We start from the raw sequence: 19,994 nt of genomic DNA, 5'->3' as shown, positions 1-19,994 counted from the left end.
TTAAAAATCATAGCACTAGCTATAAGAAATCATAGCAGAGAGTCACAGTAGAAGGTTTTTGTATATTAGAACCTATATAATTTGTGACAGTAAGTTTTTTGTATACTTAGTTTATGTATTTTATAGCATATATTCAGAAGTGCATTTGATTTTGAGGAACAAGGCTGAATGTGAGGGCCTATTTGATTGACAGATCATGATATTTTGCCAGCGATGGCCTGCGTCTGTCTCCCGTGGGCTTCAGACTTCTGGCAAAGGTTCTTGCCTCCTCCACACTGCCTTTTTTAGGAAAAGTAATGAGGTTAAATCTACCAACATTAAAATTTCAAGAAAACACAAATTAAAGGTCATGCTGCTAAACGCTAAGAGTCTAAACATGAAACTGCAGTCATTGCAAGCATTCTTAACCCTGGAAAATGCTGACATCTGTGCAGTCAGAGAAACCTGGTTCAAAGCTGCAGAGAGCACTCCAGCCTTACCTGGTTACTCATCCTATCATACATTCAGACCCCAGATTGTGGGCAGTAAAGTCAAAGGAGGTGGAGTTTCAATATATATTAAAGACATACACACCTCCAGGTTGGTCAAACAGTATGACACACAGGAGACACTCCAGGTGCAGTTAACCATTCACAAGACTGCTATTCAAATCATAGCTAGCTACCGACCTCCAAATCTGACTCAACATGGCCAATCCGCCTATCTGGACCTCTTTGAATCTATCAAGATTCTACCCTTTACCGTGATCCTGGGTGACTTTAACTACCCAAACATAGATTGGAAGAACTACTCATGCCAGAATAGAAATGCTCAGAGATTCCTTGATTTTGTCAATGCAGATGCCTTGGAACAGACCCCCACAAGAGGTGATAATAGGAGTTGGTGTTATCCAACATGTGTAACCATTGCAGCATCCCTACAGTATCAACCTCCCTGGTAAGATCCGACCATAAAGCGGTCACTTTCGAAGTCACCGTCTCCCCCAGTCCACCTCTAGCTAGGGTCAGATATAAAAAACTTTTCCAAAGCTGATTACAGCTTCCTGAGGGGTGGTATAAACAGCTTCACAGCCCCGTCCCCCTCTGTAGGAACTGGCACCAATATCCAAAACTACATCAAAGCACTATGTAGATGCATGGAATCCGGAATACCCGACAGGACTAAATCATCCTCTGCAAGGAAGAGTAAACCTGTCTGGATGACATCTGCAATAAATAACAAAAGGGAAAAAAATTGCTATCCAAGACCAAGAAGGAGCAGTTGCACAACTGAAGCAATGTCTCCTTAGCCTGAACAAGCAAATAAGAACACTAGTGAAATGCTCCAAAGCAAACTTCGAGTCCAAATTGGACACATCTGCTAGCGACAGTCATAAAGCCTTCTTCGCGTATGTCCGCAACCCGAAAGGAAGCACCCAGATCTGTTCGTAACTGGTGGTCAAGGACACCACATATACAAATGCTGTAGATATAGCAAATTTGCTGGCTGACAGATTCAGTGAAAATTTCACCCCTCTGTCCTCCCATCAGTAAATCAGGACATCCCCAGTACCTGCCCTCTTCCCATTATATCTAGGTAACAGGTCATCACTGCTCTCTCAAAGGCAAAAAATATAGCCTCCATGGGACCTGACAACATCCTAGGCTGCATCCTACGTGAACTCAGACAGGAACTTGCAGCACCATTAGGCATCCTATTCAACCAAAGCCTGAGTACTGGCTTCATCCCAGCTGAGTGGAGGACAGCCATCATCCCTTTGCACAGAGGTGGAGAGTCCACCAGTTTGGGAAATTATAGACCTATCAGCCTAACCACCCTGATCTGCAAGGCCATCAAACTGATTATTATGGACCTCATTAACAAGGACATTGGCAACCTCTAAACACTTGATCCCACACAGTTTGGCTTGATCAAGGGGAGGTCATGTGTGTTAAATTTGATCGACGACTTTGAGACAGTAGCCAAAGCCATGGACGAGGGGAAGACTGTGCACACCACCTACCTTGACCTGGCCTAAAGCCTTCAACACTATTCCTCACTCAGGCATAATAGATAAACTCTTTCAGCTAGGCATCAATCTGTATGTTACCAGATGGGTTGCAAACTGGCTCACTGATAGATCCCACCTAGTCAAACTAGGGGAAGCCACCTCCAGCATTAGACCTGTAACAAACGGCATACTCCAGGGTTCGGTCTTGGGGCCTCTGTTATGTGGGATATACTTTTCTGAGGTGCAGGCCAAAACCAGTGGCTATTGTGGACATCCTCCAAGAGGGTCTTACTCAGATAAATCACTGGTGCCAGAAGCATTGCCTCAAGCTGAATAGCAAAAAATGCATCATAATCCCCTTTGGGGAGAGTGACGTCCCCACAAATTATCACATTAACAACATCCTAAGAATAACAATGTCCTAAGCACGCAATCAGTTGAGGGATTTAGGCACCCAGGTTGATAGCAACCTGACTTTTGACCACCTTGTTGTTTCCGTTGTACTGAAAGCCCTTCTACATGGCCCACCTCATAAGTAAGGGTATCTCATCCAGGGACAAGGAGGTCATAACATCCTTGTATTCTTCCCTTGTAAGGCCCATTATTGAGTACAAAGCCCCTTTCGGCATGTACCTCAAAACATGTGCAGCAGCTGGAGAGACCACAGAGGTTCCACACCAGGAGAACCCAGGGTCTCAAACACCTACCATACATAGATAGGCTAAAAGCTGTTTCCCTCTATTCATTTTCATACAGACTTCCCAGAGGTGACCTCTGTTTGTCATACAAGGCGATCACGGACCCCACGTTGATGGGACTGTTGCATATCCGCAAGTTGAGCTCCACTCAAGTAACCCTCACGCATGGCCTCAACCTGGTCTGTGACATCAACAAGACTTGTTAGTGGGACAGATTTGTACCCCAGAGACTCCCCCCATCTGTTGAATAGACTCCCTCTCCATGTCAAACAGAGTAGCTCTTTACCCCTTTCTAAGCACAACCTGGATAACTGGATGGGAAACGGAAATTACACCCCTGGGATTCCACCCCTGTCCCCTGTTGGACAGGGGCATCAGGTGCTGACTTGTCTGAACATAGGCTAAACTCTTGGCTAAGCTTATAAGGGCCTTAGGGCCAATAGCCTGTTACCCTCCTATGATCCTAAATCATAATAACCTTCTTCATCATCTCAGCTGCTATGATGGTTGAGGTGATGAAATGCATTAAAATGTGAGGGAAGGAAATAAACAGATGAACTTCAATGTGTCATGTCCATAAGATGCCATTTGGATATGAGAATTGTGCTTTTGTACGAAGTAGAAAGAAAAAAAGGATTGGAAGCTTATAGACTGTGTTAAAGGGATGGGAGGGCACTGAAGTATAAATCCCACTTTTTCGTTAATGTTTAGAAGGATAAAGAAGGAACTGAGTATGCAACTAGAACTAAACAACATATATTTTTTAGTAAGGTGTGTAATAAATGTATTTTACATAGTAGCATGCACAGTATGCAGAGGCACTTTAAATGTAAGGTGGGGGTTATCAATTTGTTGCTGTTAATGCTAGTGATGTTAAAGTAGGAAATTACTTTTTTAGCTATAATGTATCTGGGGTTTATACTTTAACAAGATAAAGGTAGATGTAAGCTGTATAATACTGTGATCTTTGACTGCACAGTAGAAGAGTTAGACGTGACCTGATCATATGTGTGTATTAAATTATGGTGGTTACCCTGGTGTTGTGCATATAGGTGAAATTGTACACTGCAATCATGTAAAATAGTTTTTCAGCATTTGATATTAACTGTATCATGCAATTGCAAAACCATTATCTGTTTTAAGTCTACCAGCAGATCTCTGCAGTTGCTGACAATCTGTCGGCAGGGATAGGTAATTAATACGGAAGTGACTGATGAACCTTTGGGCATCTGTATGGGAAATGCTAAACTCAGTATGTAAAGGGGAAGTAACAAGCACTTCAGTGAAAATGAAGTCCAGTACTTTGAAGAGAATACAAACAAATGCGTTCCTGGTAGCATCAATCACTTCAGTATTACAAATCACAGCTATGAAAAGACTATTCATCTAATGGTAGCACAGGGCATTCTTTCTTAAGGCAAAAATCACATAGTTGAAAGTATGCAAGACATTTTTCTCATCTGGTAGGGAAGTTGATATGGGGCAAGAATAGTTGGTGTGGGAGCAAGAAGGACCACAGGCTATAACATGGGTTTTCAGCATGATTAAACCTAAGTTGTGGGTTTAGTTGTCTGTTTTGGGGCATATGTCCATATAAGGAGCGGTAGTGGAAAGTGTACTTAGCTTTGCATGTTTGCTGAAAGTTGAAAGTGGTTGGGGGTTAAAATGAAAATTTACATTTTTGTTTGTTTCTTGAGTGTGTTTATTGAAAGAAAAAGTCTGAGAAAATGTGACACTGGTCTAAACACAGATGAGAAGCTGCAATTGCATACAAGATCAGATGGGCAAACAGTGCGTGCATGTACACAGCAATGTGGGAACATATATTCAGAGTCCTGTAGAATATGTAATGGTAACAGCATTAGCGGACCGGAGTTCCGCTGTGGCGACCCCTAGCCGGGAAAAACCGAAAGAAACAAACAAACAGCATCTTATCAGAATGACTGCCTTATCAGCCATACTAAAAGGGAATGTGAATGACATTGTAAGTACAGACAAGAAGCAGAGTGTGATAAATTATATTAAGTGTAAGATGCAAGTAGCGGTGTTACAGGAAGCAACTTAGAAATGAGCTTGTGAATTTGGCAAAGAACGATTTTCAAAATGCTTATTCATCACAGTATTGGAAAAAAATGAGATGGGGATGATAATACTGACTGAGGGAAGAACTCTGTTAATGACAGGGGAAGAGAACAAAGACAAAAGTGTTAAGATTTTGGTAATAAGGAGCTATTGGCAGTGAAGGAAGGTTGCATTGGCCTATATTTATATTCCACCTAAAACTACTGTTAAGGAGCTTAAGAGAATTGTGGGAGAGGTAATTACCTTTCAGCAGGGAATATTTTTCTTGTGTGGAGTTTGAAATTTTATATGATGTATTAGGGGGAATATAATAAGAGGGTAGTTTTCTGAAAAAGTAATTGACACTATTTGGAATGGAAGATGTAAAATTACTAGTAGGAATCCAAACAGAATTTACATATTGTTCACCAATGTACAGAAATGGGTTAGATCAAACAGAAGTTATATTTCACAAGAGCTTGAAAGCCTTGAAACACATCTAATATCAATCTCTGACCATATGCTAATAAAGATGAAGATAAAGATGCAGGATAGTAAGGAGCATAGGGTGACATACAAGAGTGGAAGAAGATGCACACAGGTGGATTATATCTTATGTAAAAGGGCCAGTCTGAAGGAGATTGGAGACTGTAAAGTGGTGGCAGGGGAAAGTGTAGTTTGGCAGCATAGGATGGTGGTTTGTAGGATGACATTGGTGATCAAGAAGAGGAGGATGAGTGTGAAGGCAGCACCAAGGATCAAATGGTGGAAATTGAAAAAAGGGTAATTGTGAGGTGATGTTCAGGGAAGAGTTAAGACAGGCACTGGGTGGCTCTGAAGAGTTACCGAATAGCTGGGTAACTACAGCAGAGCTAGTAAGAGAGATGGCTAGAAAGGTGCTTGGTGTGACATCTGGAAAGAGGAAGGAGGACAAGGAGACCTGGCGGTGGAATGAAGAATACAGGAGAGTATACAGAGAAAGAGGTTGGCAAAGAAGAAGTGGGATTGCCAGAGAGATGAAGAAAGTAGACAAGAGTATAAGGAGATGAGGTGCATGGCAAAGAGTGAGGTGGCTAAGGATAAGGCATATGAATAGTTGTATAAAAGGTTGGACACTAAGGAGGGAGAAAAGGACCTGTACCAATTGGCTAGACAGAGGGGACTGAGCTAGTAAAGATGTGCAGCAGGTAAGGGTGATAAAGGATAATGAGGGAAACGTACTCACAAGCGAGGAGAGAGTGTTGAGCAGATGGAAGAGTACTTTGAGGGGCTGATGAATGAAGAGAATGAGAGGGAGAGAAGGTTGGATGATGTACAAATAGTGAATCATGAAGTGCAGTGGATCAGCAAGGAGGAAGTAAGGAAAGCTATGAAGAGGATGAAGAAAGGAAAGGCTGTTGGTGCAGATGACATACCTGTGGAAGCATGGAGGTGTTTAGGTGAAATGGCAGTGGAGTTTTTAACTAGATTGTTTAAAGAAATCTTGGAAAGTGAGAGGATGCCTGAGGAATGGAGAAAGTGTTTTGGTACCGATTTTTAAGAATAAGGGTGACGTGCAGAGCTGTAGTAACTACAGAGGGATTAAATTGATCAGTCACAGCATGAAGTTATGTGAAAGAGTAGTGGAAATTAGGTTAAGAAGTGAGGTGATGATTAGTGATCAGCAGTATGGTTTCATGCCAGAAAAGAGCACTACAGATGCGATGTTTACTCTGAGAGTGTTGATGGCGAAGTACAGAGAAGGTCAGAAGGAGTTGCATTGTGTCTTTGTGGATTTAGAGAAAGCATATGGCAGGGTGCCTAGAGAGGAGTTGTGGTATTGTATGAGGAAGTCGGGAGTGTCAGAAAAGTATGTAAGAGTGGTACAGGGATATGTACGAGGGTAGTGTGACAGCGGTGAGGTCTGTGATGGGAGTGATGGATGCGTTTAAGGTGCAGGTGGGATTACATCAAGGATCAGCTCTGAGCCCTTTCTTATTTGCAATGGTGATGAACAGGTTGACAGACGACATCAGACAGAGTCCCCGTGGACTATGATGTTTGCAGATGATATTGTGATCTGTAGTGAGAGTAGGGAACAGGTGGAGGCGTCCCTGGAGAGGTGGAGATATGCTCTAGAGAAAAGAGGAATGAAGGTAAGCAGGACTAAGACAGAATATGTGTGTGTGAATGAAAGGGAGGATAGAGGAATGGTGGGGATGCAGGGAGTAGAGGTGGCGAAGGTGGATGAGTTTAAATACTTGGGATCAACAGTTCAGAGTAATGGTGAGTGTGGAAGAGTGGTGAAGAAGAGAGTACAGGCAGGATGGAGTGGGTGGAGAAGAGTGTCAGGAGTGATTTGTGACAGACGAGTACCAGTAAGAGTGAAAAGGGAAGGTCTACGAGAGGGTAATGAGACCAGCTATGTTATATGGGTTGGAGACAGTGGCATTGACAAAAAGGCAGGAGTCAGAGCTTGATGTGGCAGAGTTGGAGATGTTAAGATTTGCACTGGGTGTGACAAGGATGGACAGGATTAGGAATAAGTATATTAGAGGGTCAGCCCAGGTTGGAAGGTTTGGAGACAAAGCCAGAGAGGCAAGATTATGTTGGTTTGGACGTGCTGAGGAGGGATGCAGAGTATATTGGGAAAAAGATGCTAAGGATGAAGCTGCCAGGTAACAGGAAAAGAGGAAGGCCTAAGATAAGGTTTATGGATGTGGTGAGAGAGGACATGCAGGTGGTTGGTGTGACAGAGCAAGATGCAGAGGACAGGAAGAAATGTAAACAATTGATCTGCTGTGGCGACCCCTAACGGGAGCAGCCAAATGAAGAAGAAGAAGATAGTCAAGTAAAAAAGCGACACTATCGCTTTCCTACTTTTTTTTTTTTTTTTTTTGAGTAGAATGTAAGGAATGGGTAGTAGTAACAATTTAAAAATTATTTATATTATTATTCTAATTTATTTATTTATTTATGTTTGATTGTTGACTGGGGTAAGTAAGCTAATCCACACATGACCAATTTTTAGCCACAGCTTGATTATCACAGGTAACATTGAGAACAGCAGCACCATAATCTAATACACAAAACAATTGAAGATAGTTGTAGCTGAACATTGAAGCAAAACAGTGTAAAAATCTAAAACATGATATAGTATGTTATATAACACGTCAGGGAGAAGTGTACAAATAGTAAGGAATGATGCATTAAGTAGAAAATAGTATTGATGACAACAGATTTTAAGTGAAGCAGTTATATATGTAGCCTTTTTGCAGTTAGAGAAATGTCACTTGTTGAGATGTTGTAAAAAGTTTGAAACGGAAGAGAAGAGATATGGGGAGGTAGAGCCGTAAAGGGGGTGATGTGTGAGTGTGGTTGGAGTTAATGGAAGGCTGTGAAGTTTACATTTGTGTTATGGAAGGGTAGATAAAGCAATCAGCATGAGTATGTCCTCTCTGTGGGTAGGAGAGGAAATTCAGTTCTGAGGAGGTGAAGACTGGGTTTTGTTGAAGTTATGTGGAGAGTAGGTCCCACATCTTGTGGAGAAGGTCTGCTTTGTAGGTGAGGAAGAAACATCTAGGCCTGCTGAGTATCTGGATGTCGGTGAATTGAGACTGTAACAGGTAAAGAGTATGCATGTCTGATGGATCCCATTTGACCAGGGGGATTGAAGTCAATAGAGTTTTGTGGTTGGGTTAAGAAATAACAGGTCAGCTTGTTCTTTGATGAGGAGCTAGTTGACAGTGACAGTGGGTGTCGTAAAGGTGTTTGTGTTTTAGAGGGAGCAACATGACTTAACAGGCTTTGTTGGAGAGGGTTTGGAGTGTTTTCAGATTTTTCTGTGTTGCACAGCCAAGTGAAGGAGAAGGGCATATTCGAGTGGGAGTTGCAAGACAATTCTTTTCCTTTTTGGTCTTGCGTCATGTTTTCTTACTAGCATATGGCTAAAACTAATCACATTATTATTTCCAGTTCTAGGATGCCCTTCAGAAAAGTAGCAGTTTCCGGTTTTGTACTTGTGTTAAGAGTTCACAAATTTTTGCAATGCTGCAGATAGATACGTGCAGAACTTGACACAGGGCTATAAGTTGCTAAAATGTGATATTATTATTTTTCAGACATACAGGTATGTTATTTTTCTTACATGTGAAATAAAAATCACTTGTATGGAATTTTCTGGATGTTTTACAGACATTTTTATCTCGATAGCAGCAACATTTCCATGCACGTTGTGCTGTTGACAATGGGTCAGCAATGTTATTAATAAACACCCGTGGCACAGAAATAGGATGTCTGCCTGCAGCGCTTGGAATGTGTCTTCAAGAATGATTGCAGGTTCATTATTGCGGACAGGTGGTGTGTTTTGTGCTAAAACATGGTTTTCCTTAACCAGGTTTGCTTATGAAGAGGATCAGGGCAGTTCGTGAAACATCTTTTCCATAATATAATTTTAGAGGCTATAGCGGCTTGGTCAGTTTACTGAAGTAAACAGCAGCAGGACTGTATGATCATATAACCAGAAAAGCACACACGAGTGATCACTGTGCCCACTGCACATTGTCCTCCAGAGTTAAGCAGGGTGGGGCAAACACAAGTATCCATAAAGTGCATTGGCTGCTGCTAGAGGATCTCTCAGTACCGCACCTTGCTGATCATGTGTCAGTGTAAGTTCCTCCTGAAAAGGAGGGGCACGGTAGAAGGATTGTTAGTCATTGAAGAAAACATGTTGGGGGGGAACAGATGTATCGGTTAGTGACTCTACTGTTTAAAAGGGACAGAGCTATATCTAACCAACAACCACATTTATTAACCAAGAGAATTTTATTTCTTGCTTATCTTTTTTAAAATCTATGAATAATCCAGTGAAGTAGATGGTGGTTATTGCTAAATATTGTAATTTTTGTCAGGTTTTGTCCTGGATCCATCCTGAAAGCCAAGCAACAATCACACGCTGTAGCCAGCCCCTCGTTGGTCCCAATGATAAACGTTGCAAAGAGGATGAAAAATACCTGCAGACAATAATGGATGCAAATGCTCAGTCTCATAAGCTTATAATATTTGATGCCCGACAAACCACAGTAGCAGAAACTAATAAGGTAGGTTTTGTCAATTTTCTATACAGTGTTGTGGACCTGAGAATATAGTTTTAATTGTCTTCTGAGTTGCAACAGTAATTTTTAATTAAAACAAAATATGGAAGTATATATAACATAAACAGATTTTTTTCTTGAAGACATTTGATTGCTTTTACATACTTTCCTTGGTTACCTGTTTTTGATTTGGCTGCATGGATGTTGCCACTAAAGTGTCAAGTGAGAAACCAGTGAATCTGTACTCTGAAAAGCAAGAGCTTTATTGAATGATAACATACTTAACCAAACCTAACTGAAAGAGTCTGTAGGAATTCTTCCTCCATTATTTGATACTGTGGCTCCCTAGCTTTTATTTTGTGTGATTTGTTTTATGTTTATTTGATTTATTTAATTTGGTTGACTGAGTAGATTCCCTGGTCAAAGTTCATGTTGGCAGCGCCTAATGAAGAAAGGTTTTGCAGTCATTCAAAATATTTCAAAGATAACTGTACATAAAGTATAGTAATATGAAAGAATATATTTAGTGTATGACAATTAGGAACAGTGTATTGAGTATTTTTAATGTGAAGTACATAAAACATAGTGCACCCCACAGAAGCAGTGTCTCCCATAGTACAGGACAACATTGGGAAGGAGGAAGCTGACGCCTGTAAGGATAGTGTCAAGAAAAGCGAATGTGTGTTTAATGCAAGATGGTGGTCTGAAATTTTTTGATCAGGGAGATGGAGCTGTTCATTCATAAGAAGAGAACTGCTAACTTGTGCGAAACATAGGCTTGGAGAGAGGTTTGAGGGTGCATGTTTAGGTAAGTTAACGCAGAGGCTGGAAAGGATTAAATCATTTGGAGGACTAGGGTAATGCAAGTAGTAAGGGAAGGAGGGGACGAACTGTATGTTGAAATATGAAGTAGGGATGATGGGAAGAAAAGTAGTCTGGTAAATCTATTGTAGTGATTTTTATGTCTTCTGTGTGTGAATGTGGTCTTTCTGTTCCTTGAAGAAGTTCATTATGGAGAAGCAGATTTCTGCATAATTTGGGAGAGATTTCCAGAGTTTGAGTATTGTCTCTGTAAAGGCTTTGTCCTTGATAACTGGTCTGGTTTTAAGAGTGTTAAGTAGTTCTAAGTGTCAGTATCTGTGAACCTGGTGTTGAATGCAGTGAATTAAGTGCTAGCAAGCTGCCTGTGGAGCACATATTAAGGGGGTCTGTCCTTATTGAATTAATAAGTACATACATGTGCTTGAAAGAGTAGTTTGAGACTAGAAGCAACAGAGCAGTGATGTTTCCTGTTGTTCATTGGCAGTATGTCTGGAGCATGAGGCGTTTCAGTTATTGCACAGTGTTAACCATGACTCCACCATATGATGGAAGAGTTTGGCTTTTGTAGAGTTGAGTCTAAATTTTGGAAAGAGGTAGTCCTTTTGCCTGTGGGAGTAGTCCAGACTTGTTTTCTTCAGTTACATATAAAGTACATATTTAGAGTAAGCTCCATATCTAGCATAAAGGGAAGGTATTTTAAAAAGGGTGCTAACTTGTATAGGTCTGTCTGTAGTGGGTCATATCAATAGCAAGGGAAAAAAGCCTTTCTGTTTCTGGCTTTGCTGTCAGTTATTGGTTTTGACTTCTGTGCCTTGCTGCTGGTGATTGCGAATTTGTTGATTTGTTGACTATGGAATGCATTTTCCATAAGTGTATGTGTGGAAGTAAGCTTCTACCTGAAAGTCACTTTTAACTTTGAAAATAATATAATGGTGTTAAATATAACATGAGTCAGGCTCCTTATTACAAATACCCTTGGGGATAGTTAAAATTAGCTTATGTGCTTTGTGATGGGAAGAAAAATGTTATTGATCAGGTCTGTAATTTTCTGTGTTGGGAGTCTGATGCTTCTGTTCAAATCAGGACAATTATGCCTAGGACATTTGGGCACACACCTTCTTCTCCAAGTCCTCATTTCGAGAAACTCTTAAGAGAGTATTGCTTGTTATTAATTTAAGTGGCTTCTGAAAGTAACTTGCTAAACTTGTCAAATTGCTTAGTATGGCTTCTTTAACAAAGAATTCTGTTTCACCCCCTGAAATAAGATTATGACAAGTTCATTGGAGGCATTTGTTAAGGCTCAACAAAAAAAATGTCTGCTGCCCCCATCCCCTTCTGGTCTCAGGATGGATAGAGACCTTTTTTCTGCCTTCCCTTTTTCAGGGAGGTCTTCCTAGTTTTTCACACTAGTTCACAGGTTAAAGATGCTAGTCCTGTTTAGGCCGACTTTGATCCTTACTGTGTCACTGTCTGCATAGGAAGAGCTGTTACCACTGATTATGATCTTTAACTTTGAACCATAGCTCTTAGTGTGTTAAGAACTATTCTGTCTCTGTCAATGATTTTTTTGTTGCTTGCGCTCAAGGTCAATATTTTGGGTTGGGACTAGTGCCAAGTACTTTTATGCTGTCACTGACATCATCAGTGCAGGCTTTTCTGCTTGGGGCTTCATCAACAACTGCCCCGGCCAGAGTGTCAGAATTTATAGACTGCTGATGATGTCCACTGTAGCCAATGGTGATCCTAGTGCTTGTTGAGCAGCAGGAGAGACCGTACAAAAGGCTTGTACAGGATCACTTAGTATCTTCTGGACATCACTGCCTGTCTTGGTCTCGTATGCGTCATATCTGAGATGATGAAAGATGTCAGCTCCTTGTTGAATCTGCTACATCAGATGCCAAAGACAGGAAAGGCAGACACTCATTTTTGCCACCCAAATGATCCTTAGGTTGTAGAAATCTTAGAGATGATGAGGCAGAGAGTAGGATGACCCATTGACTCAGTATCTTCACCTCAACTGACTGTTTAGGAGACATTGTGGATCCCTCTCCCATTAGACTTTGTAGATGGGTCCACCACATAATAAAATGTTAAAATTGGCTGCTGGTATGACATAGGGCAGTCCTAATGCTTTGGCTTCCATTCTGAGGTGACAGATGAAGTCCTCTGACCTCTTAATGATTAAAATTGTTGGCCATAGGCTCCAGAGCCTGACTATGTTTTGTAGTGGCAGTTGCCATAAAAGGAGTCCAACGCCCAGAACCCTACTGTCTATACACCCTGGTAATGAGTCCAGGGCCATGGGTGGATTAAAGAAGCAAATTTAAGGACCATCTACTTTTCATTATGGGACATATACTTTGTTGTACATTATCTGATTTCATTGAGAGCTGCCAGATAACTTGCAGCAATCACTGGGCTGTTTGCCAGATGGGCAGTACAGATGGAAATCAGAGGCACAGTCAACAGTTACATCTTCCATTTCAAAGCTCATAATGAGTCTGGCTTTACAGTTGGTGAGGGTTTGGCTGGAACTGCAAGGCGCTGGTATAGGATTGCGTTGTCATGCCTGGTACCAGTTAACAAGATTTTTCCAGATAGCCAGTTGACCTTTTTAATCTTCTGTTTGATGGTTCTGCACTTTTTTGCCACATTGTAAAAACACACATATACAATATGGAAAAAAAGAGGTTAAAATCCTAACTGCTATTGCTGTGGGAACTTTCAAACCACAACTCTTCTTTTCAGAAATGCAGTGGAACCCCAGAAGATAATAGAAAAGGTATAATTGAGAGAGAAGTCAAGGAGAGAATCAAGTTAAAGTGATTGCTACTCACTGCACCACTGTGCAATCCATCTAGTATTCTCACCTCTTAGCAGGAAGTTCTATGGTTCTGTTCTTGTATAGGGAATGGCCTTCTAGGCGGAATTTGCATGTCCTCTGTGTGTTCATGTTGGTTTTCTCTATGTGCCCTGGTTTCCTGTTAATCCCAAAGATATGTGGTAAGTAGATTGTCAGATCTAAATTTTCCATAAGTGTGCATGCAGTGCATGTGTAATATAGAAGAAAGGCCTGGCATTGTTACATCTGTTTCCTACTTAACTATTTGGATAGTGGTCGCTCTTCTCGGTGTTACTACAGGAAGAATGATGGGACTTTTAAGCCAGGATGGCAGGATAACCATTAACATTTAAAATCATTTTTTGTAATTTGAATTAAATAGGTGAGAAATGGGTTTAGACAGAGTTTTAAATTAACCACAGCCAAAGCTTTTGCAGGAGTTTGTGGACTGATAACTGTATAGGTAGACAGTGAAGGCAGAAAACTTGTTGGAGATGCACATGCTTTCAAGGGGAAATTCTAGACTATGTTGTCAGTTATTGAAAAAAGCTTCTTCGGTGACTGTCATTTTTAACAAGTGGTGGACAGTTGTTATTAGTGAGAGAGACTAAATTCACCCTCACTGTTAAGTTAGGTTATTGCCATTTTATTGAAAAAGAATGTTGTTAGTAATCTGCTTAAGTGCAAACCTGCAGGAGTATCCTTCTGTTTTGTGAGGAGATTGCTAAGATAGGAAACCTATGATTGAGTTTAGGAAGCAGGTAATTTCTATTAACTGCATTCTTAGATTTTGGTATTGCTATCCTTGCGTCCTGCATACTTTCAGGCTTTCATAATATTTTCTTAATTTAGTACCATGAGCCTAATTGCTAAGTTTGACTTTTAATTCAACTCTTTTTTTTTTCTTTTTTTTGTTTTCCTTAACTTTTCTATCCTCCCCATCCCTCATTATAAAAAATGAGATACATACATTTGGCTGACAGTTCATATTGTCAAAGGGGAAAAAAGCAGTATGTATGATCAAAAATCAGCTGATCGCACATACCGACTTTGTGTGTGAGAGCTCTTGGTACAGTGGGGATTGGGAAATTTGCCCTTTCCCCACTGTAGTGCAGTCCAAGAGTCGGTATACATGTAATTGGCAGGAAGTGATGGGGGTCACAAAAAAAAAATGTGTGCGTTTTTGAGCACTTGATCTCTATCAAGGTTTGATATGTTGCTAGTTCGATCAAGCAGCTTGTGGGTGTGTGTGTGTGTGTGTGTGTATATATATATATATATATATATATATATATATATATATATATATATATATATATATGGATATGCTTTATAATGCTTGCTTTGCCGACACTAATCACAGACAAAGAAAAAGACCCAAAAAAAAAATACCGACAACGCAAAACACGACCTCGAAATTTTGAATTGCCGACACACTAATCACAGACACCAAAAGACCGAACACAAAAATATACCGACAACGAAAACACGAAAACCATTACACCAACACTACCTTTAAACAACTTACACCCCTACCACCTAACCAAAAGGTCGACACACCGCACACTCACCCTACCTGCACCTAACCCTACCTCACTTAACCCACCCCTAAACCCACAGTCCTCACTACACCTGCACCCTAACCCTAACTCACTTAACCCACCCCTAAACCCACAGTCCCCTCGCACACCACTTACCTGTCCGCCTCCTAACAAATCCCACCCTTATCTATCGCTTACTTACCGAGTCGTCGGGTCTTACACTTACCTGTCCCGTCGCCCTCAACTAAATCTCACTCTATCGCACACACTACCGAGTCCGTCGGGTTTCACCTTGTCGGTCATCTGTTGTCGGTCTTCTTCGTCCGTCCCATTTCCGTGTGGTCGAAGACGCGTTGTCGGGCATCTGAAGGTGACCCATATATATATATATATATATATATATATATATATATATATATCACTATCCTTCCAACTTTTTTAGCTTTCCATTAGTCATTTATTCTTCCAGTGACAGATCACTGACATTTAGACCAAAAACACAGACTGTTGGGGCTGAAGCTACATCAGCAGCCTTTCAGCAGGGCTTGTCTTGAGCTCCCTGGACCAGGTAATCAATACACCAACCAGAGGTGCAGCTGTACTGGATCTGGTCCTCACTAATATGGAAGAGTGCTGCACACCCCCTACTGTAATGTTTTCCAGTGTAAGGTCAGACTGCAAAATGGTCTTCTTTGAAGTAAAAATAAAATCTGGACCCCCAATTAAACCTGGAATGTTCAGGAATTCTCCTGCTATTAAGTGATAACCTGGCAAAATTTCAAGGCCCAATAAACCCTGTGAATACTGCTCCCTATGCTGAACTGTTCACAGAAACCCTGCACAAGCATGTTAATAGCTGCATAGAGGCAGCTGTACCCACCAGGAAGAATTACAGAATTAACTGAAAAAACAAGCCACCCTGGTGGAATCACAAAATCAGTAGGCTGTATAACAGAAGGAAGAAAATCATGATAAAAGTTAGGAGATGCAGCAACCCGGCAGGATCAAAGCAGTCTCATCAAGCTAAACAAACAACTAAGTCTACCAAAGCCAAATTTGAGATGAGCTTGACCTCCCAGGCCAAGGACAACCACAAAGCATTCTTTAGCTATGTCCGCAACCTCAAATGCAATATATAATTGATTGTGTGCAGACCTCATTGTAAATGGAGCCACCTATACTGCGCCAGAAAATGTAGCAAACCTCCTGGCTGACAAATTAATTTTCAACTTTACACCTTTCTCCTCCAGCCTTCCCTCAAGAAATACCTAACTCCACGTACTATCACTAGGGAACAAGTCCTTAATGCTCTGCCTAAGACCAAGAACACTACATCAGTAGACCCAGACAATATCCCAGGATGCCTTCTAAATAGCATGAAACATGACCTATCAGGGCCTCTGGAATTACTATTTAACTTTAGCGTCCAAACAGGCTTTGTGTTTCATGAATGGAGAACGGCATCAGTCATCCCTCTGCACAAAGGTGGGCCATCTACAGACCCTGAAAACTACAGACATGCAAGTCTCATTAGTCTTTGATGTAAAGGCATGAAAAGAATTATCATGGAGATGATTAGTAGAGATATAGTAAACCTCCAGACACTGGACTCTGACCAGATTGGTTTGGTCAAAGGCAGATCATGCCTACTAAACCTGGTAAACTTCTTTGAGAAGGTAACCAAAGCAGTAGATGGGAGAAAAATGGTTCACACTGCCTACCTTGACTTGGCCAAGGCATTTGACACAATACCCGACTCGGGCATTGCTGACATACTGAAGATGTTAGGTACAAACTCATGTCACCCAGTGGATAGCCAGCTGGCTCACAGACAGGAACCAGGAAGTTAGAATTGGGGAGTCCACCTCTACAAAGAGGCCAGTCACAAGTTGAGTCCCTTGGACTGCTCCTTTTTGGCATTTACTTCTCAGACATCATGGTCAATACAAGTGGTCTCAGGCTGACTAAATTTGTGGATGATTGCAAATTAGGAGCAGTCATTGAACCCACACTGACACCAGTGTTCTCCAGGAGCAGCTGCCACAGACAAACAACTAGTGTGAGAACCATGGACTAAAATTACATGCCAAGAAATGCATAATAGTATCCTGTGGGAAGTCATCCATCTCTGGTAACAATCATATTGACAACACACCCCTTAGAGTTGACTCACTAGCCAGGGACGTAGGGACACACACCCACACAGACACCCACACAGACACCCAGACAGACACCCAGACAGACACCCAGGCAGACACCCAGGCAGACACCCAGGCAGACACCCAGGCAGACACCCAGGCAGACACACACACACACCTTTGACCATCACATGTCTACAACAGTGAGGAAATCATTCTATGTTGCGCAACTTGTAAACAAAGGTATGGCATCCAAGTACAAGGAAGTCATTGTTCCACTGTATTCGGCATTCATCAGACCTATCATAGACTACAGTGCCCCCTTTGTTTTGTACCTTATAGGCATATTCATCAACTGGAACGTCCACAGAGGTTCATCACTAAAAGAATACAGGGTGTAGTTAAAATGTCCTATGCAGACTGCCTCAAGGCTCTATCCCTGTATTCTGTCACCTGCAGGATTTTGAGGGGAGATCTATGCCTGGCATACAGGGCATTGTCAGAACCCACTGTGGTGGACCTTCTGTATATCCACAAAACAGCACCAGAATTACCTGTTCTAAGACTTCAACCTTGCCTGTGATATACATAGGACCTGCTGGTGGAAGCAGAGTTACTCCCTAACCCAATTCAAGTGCAACTTGGACAATTGGATGGGCAACCGGAAATTCATCGCTGATTTGACACCTGCCCCTCTAATGGACACAGGCAACTCGTTAATGGTTCATCTCCCAGGTTCCTGCTTACACTTATCTAGGGTATCAGAACTGGTCAGAGATTTGGGATGCATGGCTAGGCTTAAAAAGGCCCTTGTGGTCATTAGCCTCATAAACACCTAAGAACCTATTCCAGCATAAGTTGATGGTGTGTAATTAGTAGTGCTGTAATGCTGAACTTTGTAATATGCTGTGACTAGTTATGCATGTACTGTACGTTGTGTTGTAAATTTTGTTAACTTTGTAATTTGTTGTGCTTCTGTACCCGAGTTGTGGCTGTCCAGCAGCTCAGGACTGTCCCACCTACAGGGTCAACAAACACAGCAAGTCAGTAGATATATACATACAGAAATAAGTAAATAACTTATTTACCATCCTTATGACATTCTTCGAAAAATCATCAGAAATCTTGGGTTTTATTCTCTTCTAACCTACTGGCCTGGGATTTAGCTAACCACCATCAGGTAACTCTTCAGGTGATCTACATCCCTTCAGAACACAACTTAGTGGCAGACTCCCTGAGCAGGTCCAGGACACAACCTTACTTCAAGACAATGTGGAGTTTTGTCTAAAAGTTGTAAAAGTGATACAGAAATTTGGTTATGTCTAGCAGCAGTAAACATAATTTGAGTAAAAAACAAATCCAATTTTTTTCTAGTAAGGATTGTTTGTCTTGATTGACACAAGACTGCTTGACCCTTATGTAGAAGACACATGAGTAGTCAAACATTCAACCACTTAATTTTTGAAGTCTCCCACTTTTATTGGAAATAGCTGAGTGTCATTTCTGCTGTTTCTCTGGACCTCCACGATGGGCAGTTACCAATCAAGTGACTATGACTTTCTTCCTTATTGATCTCATATTTTTTCCACTATGGTGAATGGAAGGGCATTTCTCTTGATGTTCTTCGTGTTTCACTGTTGCAGTCATTACATTTGGGTAATCTGCTAGCAGGTTGCCCTCAGTCGGCCTGAATTCCAAAGTCTTGGGTCCTGCGTCGGTTGCTGTCTTCTCTTCCATGACATCAGGTCGTCAGGGGTATAAAACATGCAGCCGACACCATTTTCTTCAGTCTTTCTTGCCGTGCGGTGCCCGAAGCAGAGCATTTTCGCAAGTGCCGGTCGGCCAACTACTGAAAAATTTGAGTTTGAGTTTCAGAACCGAAGTCTTCACTAAAGCTAAGTACCCCATTGGGGAAACATTTTTCTTGCTTTTTACCGATGTCAGAAAAAGTTAATAATTGTATTACTTGTGGGAAGCAAATACCTCATAAGGACTTCCATTTATACTGTATTCCTTGCCTAGGCCCTGATCACTACCTGCCTGGCTGTCGGTTTTGTGCTAGATTTAACCAACGCACTATTAAGCGTCGGTATATTTTTGCATCAAAGTATTTTGGAAACAGATTTAACTACCCAGAAATGTCGTCGGATAGCAATCCGACTACCGGAGTACATAAAAAACGCAAGGAAAAGGACAGAGAAAGGCAGTCGAGATCCAAAACTGATGACGAAGCTTCTCCTAAGCCAGTCGCCGGTTCGCTGGTACTCAGTGAGGCGCTTTTGCAGCCCCTGATACCTGGTACCTTTGAGTCACAGGCCTCTACCGACACCCATGGTGGAGTCCGGCATGTCACAAGATACTCAAGGTATTGGACTGACGGATGTATCTCCCTCAGATCGGTCTGGAGCCGCTGAGCAGGCACCGGCTTCTGAGGGTGTATTCAGACCTCAACATTTGTATATCAAACCGACGACAGCTGCAAAACCAAAGACAAAAGCAACTTCTAAAACTAAAAAAAACGACACATGAGCCACGCGCACAGGCCTCTATGCATAAAAAACAGATTATCAAAATGGCTGAAGACCTTATTACCTTGATCAGGGGTACCCATCCCCCTCCAGATGAGGCCTAGGCAAGACACTGATTATGAATCTTCAGATCAGGTTTTTATTTCTTCTGATTCCTCTTCTGATCAGGAATTGTCTATACCTCCCTATGAGGATTCTGATGCTGAGGAAGTCTATTCCATCTGCATCTCCTCCTGAGGATTATTCATTTGGAGAAACCTTGCATACTTTGAGGGAGCATTTCCACTGGGAGAGTCAAGATT

General features: G+C 41.6%; 1 protein-coding gene across 2 annotated transcripts in view; it reads left to right on the top strand.

Annotated features, from left to right (window-relative positions):
• Positions 1-19,994, top strand: part of MTMR1 (myotubularin related protein 1) — a 1,550,898-nt gene that overhangs the window by 1,047,186 nt on the left and 483,718 nt on the right. For both annotated transcript variants that reach the window (XM_044057166.1, XM_044057165.1), the window contains one exon: positions 9,639-9,827. In XM_044057166.1, the coding sequence (XP_043913101.1) occupies positions 9,639-9,827 (189 nt within the window). The remainder of the gene's footprint in view (positions 1-9,638; positions 9,828-19,994) is intronic.

This window comes from Protopterus annectens, chromosome 15.part0 (assembly GCF_019279795.1).
Source record: "Protopterus annectens isolate FY-2018-M chromosome 15.part0, PAN1.0, whole genome shotgun sequence".
NCBI classification, from domain to species: domain Eukaryota; kingdom Metazoa; phylum Chordata; order Ceratodontiformes; family Protopteridae; genus Protopterus; species Protopterus annectens.
The sequence above is the reverse complement of the archived record's forward strand: the minus strand, read 5'-3'. Positions and strand labels throughout refer to the sequence as shown.